Genomic DNA, 3,542 nt, shown 5'->3' with positions numbered 1-3,542 from the left:
TTTAGCGCATCCCGAGACGTTAGCGAAGGACGTCAGGGTGGCGCAACACTTGGGAATCCTCCCGACCATGCAGGAGTACTTAAACCTGACGGATGAAAGAGGCTTATTTCTCGCATACCGCGGAGTGCAGCGACTGCTCCAGAGATAGCACAAAGGAAGACAAATAGACGACGACGTGATACCCACTCAAACTTTTGTGTCAACACGAGACGACAGCGACGACGGCACAGCGTACGCACAACAATAATGTGACGACAAGGGCACGAGGGCACGACGGCTGGGCGGTGATGACAACTACCTAACAACCGTTCTCTCTCTTCATATTGTTTGGTGACGACGACGACGACGCCCTTCTCCATTTTTTTCTTCTTCATTTCCTCTTATTCTTCTCCTTTCCTGTGTACGTTAGCTTCAGTAGCCCGGGGAATGTGGCGTACATGGCGCCACGAGTCACGTGTCCACGTGACGACGACGACGACGACCATGTAACCACCTCCGTAGTAGTTAGTTAGACAAGATATCAGCAACATTAACACATCCAACGACGTCAATGTAGTATAATCTGAGAGAACCTAGATAATTTATCCTACCCCTTCTAGGTAATATCGCTAGTGCTCGAACGCCTTTACTATAGCTAGTATCTTTTGATCTAGGGTTCTATAGCCTCGTTGAGCGGAATCTAGTTTCTTCGACCAGAAAGCTACAGGGTGCCAGACGACAGATCACCCGTTATTAAGACATCAACAATGAAGACATCTTAACCACTATCAACGGATACCAAGCTAACACCCCTTGTTGCGGACGTGGTCCCGCACGTCGGTGACGTCAGTATAAATGTGTAGATGATGCTTGATTCCTTTCTAACTAGTACGTGTTGCCAGTATTAGTAGCTATATGGTTGGCGTCGTCACGTGGTGAGGACACGACGACGCCACAGTCAATGCCTGTGCTGGGCCTGAGTGAATTTCGCGCGTTAAGTCCCTTAGCGGGCTAGGGATGGCGGTCCATACTGTAACGATGGATGGTCTAATAAAGATATATGAAACCAAAATGGTATCTAAACCTATGAAAAGAAAAAACAATATCCAAGCGGGATATTAAGAAAAAGAAGATCATAACACTAAAAGTCGTATCGTTCGCCGTTTCATAAGTTGTTCTCGCGTTTAAACTTATCCCATGCCTCGTTCAGGGTGCTAAATACCGCACCGGATATCATCTTCTGTTCAGTGGTAGCGTTTACAGGAATCTAACTCCGGTCAGTCTTGCGCTTCATTTTTTTTTCAATCGGTGTAGATGGAACATACCTTGTCAGGATGCACCTTGGCAATGCCCTTCATGTATTGAATCTTCACTTTATTAGGAAGAATCAATTCAGCCATACTGATCTTCTTCCATCCTGCTTCGGGCCATAACACTGAGTCTAGACTTGCTAGGAGTGCACGAAGGTTATCCTGCTTCCCTCCCTTCCAAGCAGTAAGTTTCGCTTCAACGGCGTCGGCAAGGTCAAACTTTTCGTTATCTATTCGGTCAGCGGCCTCATTTGCGGCCCGTAGACGACTAACTGCTTCGGCAGGCTTAGTTGAGACGGACTTGGGAGCGGCAGGCCTAGAGGTAGGCTTGGGTCGAGAAGGTGCCGAAATTGGCTTGGATGGCGTCGACGAGGCGCCGTTGGGTCCTATGGAGACCGCCTTTTCGCATCTGTTTCGCCCTTGGATGCTGGTATTACCGCCATGACCGGATTCGATAGCTTCTCTCCAGACAGCTAATGCATCTTTCCATTTTTCAAGCTGTTCTAACGCCTCAGCCTTCCTTATCAGGGCCTTACCGAAGAACTCTCTCATGTCCTTGGGTGGCTCCCCATTGCCGAGATCGATGGTCTCGGAGTCACCCTTAGAGGGACCAATGATAGAGAGAGCTCGATCCGCATCACTTATAGCACCCTTAGGTTCGCCCGTCTTTAGACCGGTCAAGGCACGGTTGGTGAGCAAGATGATAACGATGGGGTGGTCGTTGGGTATTAGGGAGATGGAGCTAGAGTATGAAGAGTGTGCTACAGCATAATCGCCTCGCTTATAAGCTTCCGTTCCTTTCTGTCGGTGACTGTGTATAGATGCTAGTGAAGCATGGGAAATCTGTGGAACTGCTCTTGGGGGTGCCTTTGGCCGGACTGGGGTGGGGGTGCGAGTTTGCCTTGCCGGAGATGTTGTAGCTGGACGAGTTGGTCGACTCGGAAGGGACGGACTCTGCAGTAAGTCTGGTTCGGGTGCCTCACGACCAGGAGGAACCGAAGAGGCAGCTTTCCTCCTCCTGGCCGGGCTGACGTATGCCTGGGATGCCTGCTCGTCCGCGTCGAAACGTGATAGCGGTGTTCGCTGTTTTCTGGCGTCGGGCTGAGGATGATGGGACGGACGCTGGATCTGTTTCCGTAGATCGTCTTCCTGCTGAAAACGTGGTCGTGAAGGAAGCTCCGCCGGTCTGCCTCGCGAGCTAGGCTGGTGGGGCGCCTCCTGGGGCTCTCCGCCTCGGGAACGTGAAGAGGCAGCGGGCGGTTCTCTGGATGTTTCCAGCATCATAGCTTCGTTTGTCATGGCTTCTGTCTGTGCTGATCCTCGGGGGTGTTCACGTCGGGTATCCACCTTCCGCTCCCTGCTTCTCGGAGGGTCCGGCGTGCTATCTCTCATCCAGCGAGGCTGCGATGAAGAAGAATCTGAAGGGCCGTTGTTGAACTCTTGTACAGCCTGCTGCATCCGCTTGGTACCCGTTTTCCAAAGGGAGTTGGCGGATTTGAAGAGAGTGTTTCCAAATTCGGCAGCCAGCTGCGCGGGATCCTTTTCCTTTGGGGTGCCATTGTTCGAAGATCGATCTCGAGAGGAAGAAGTATAGCCGTCATCCTCCCTTCTTGGCCGTCGAGACATTCCAGGATCCGGTGATCTGTCTGAATGGCCGGTACGGTTTCTGCTCTGTGCCTTTTCCTTTGCCTCGCTGTGAGCCTGGTTGAGCAGCCAGCTGACGGCCTGCTGTACATCTGTACCAGACGAGGTCTCGGCAAGGGCCTCTCGCGCCTTGTGTATGGGGAATCCCATGTCTACTAATTCCGCAATGGCCCTATCTTCCGGCGTATGGCGTAAAGCTTCCACTTCAAGCTCCTCAGGAACCTCAGGAACCTCGCGTTCAGGTGCAGGGCTGATCGTCTCACGCTTCGGAAACTCGGATACCGGCTTTGAAAGTAGCCCCAGTACGTCATCGTCGTCATCCACATTTTTTTTCCTAGAAGAAACTACAAAGTTATGTTTATGTCTGGGGCATCCGCGCATCTACCTACTACACTTTTTTCTTCTCGATTAACCCGTTCCTAACGCGTCTATGACTACTTAATCTTTGTTTTTTTCTATTCCTTCCTTCCTTACAATTCTTCATACTCAACTTCTCATTGTCTTATACATCTTCTTTTTACACCTTTATTCCGGCCTCCTTTTGGCAACCCCCTGTTTCCGGTGGCCCTTTTGTGCTTTTTTTTTTGGCAAGTTACATCAAATTCATAG

The 3,542-nt window shown here is 50.7% G+C and overlaps 1 protein-coding gene across 1 annotated transcript; it reads right to left on the bottom strand.

Moving 5' to 3' along the window:
* Positions 1-1,144: 1,144 nt before the first annotated feature.
* Positions 1,145-3,314, bottom strand: MGYG_04297 (UBA domain-containing protein 7; the record flags this gene model as incomplete). Its single annotated transcript, XM_003174074.1, has 2 exons — positions 1,145-1,246; positions 1,305-3,314. The coding sequence occupies 2 exons, from the start codon at positions 3,312-3,314 to the stop codon at positions 1,145-1,147; spliced, it is 2,112 nt and encodes a 703-aa protein (XP_003174122.1).
* Positions 3,315-3,542: the final 228 nt, after the last annotated feature.

The sequence above is a fragment of the Nannizzia gypsea genome, genomic scaffold (genome assembly GCF_000150975.2).
Source record: "Nannizzia gypsea CBS 118893 supercont1.3 genomic scaffold, whole genome shotgun sequence".
NCBI lineage: Eukaryota > Fungi > Ascomycota > Eurotiomycetes > Onygenales > Arthrodermataceae > Nannizzia > Nannizzia gypsea.
The sequence above is the reverse complement of the archived record's forward strand: the minus strand, read 5'-3'. Positions and strand labels throughout refer to the sequence as shown.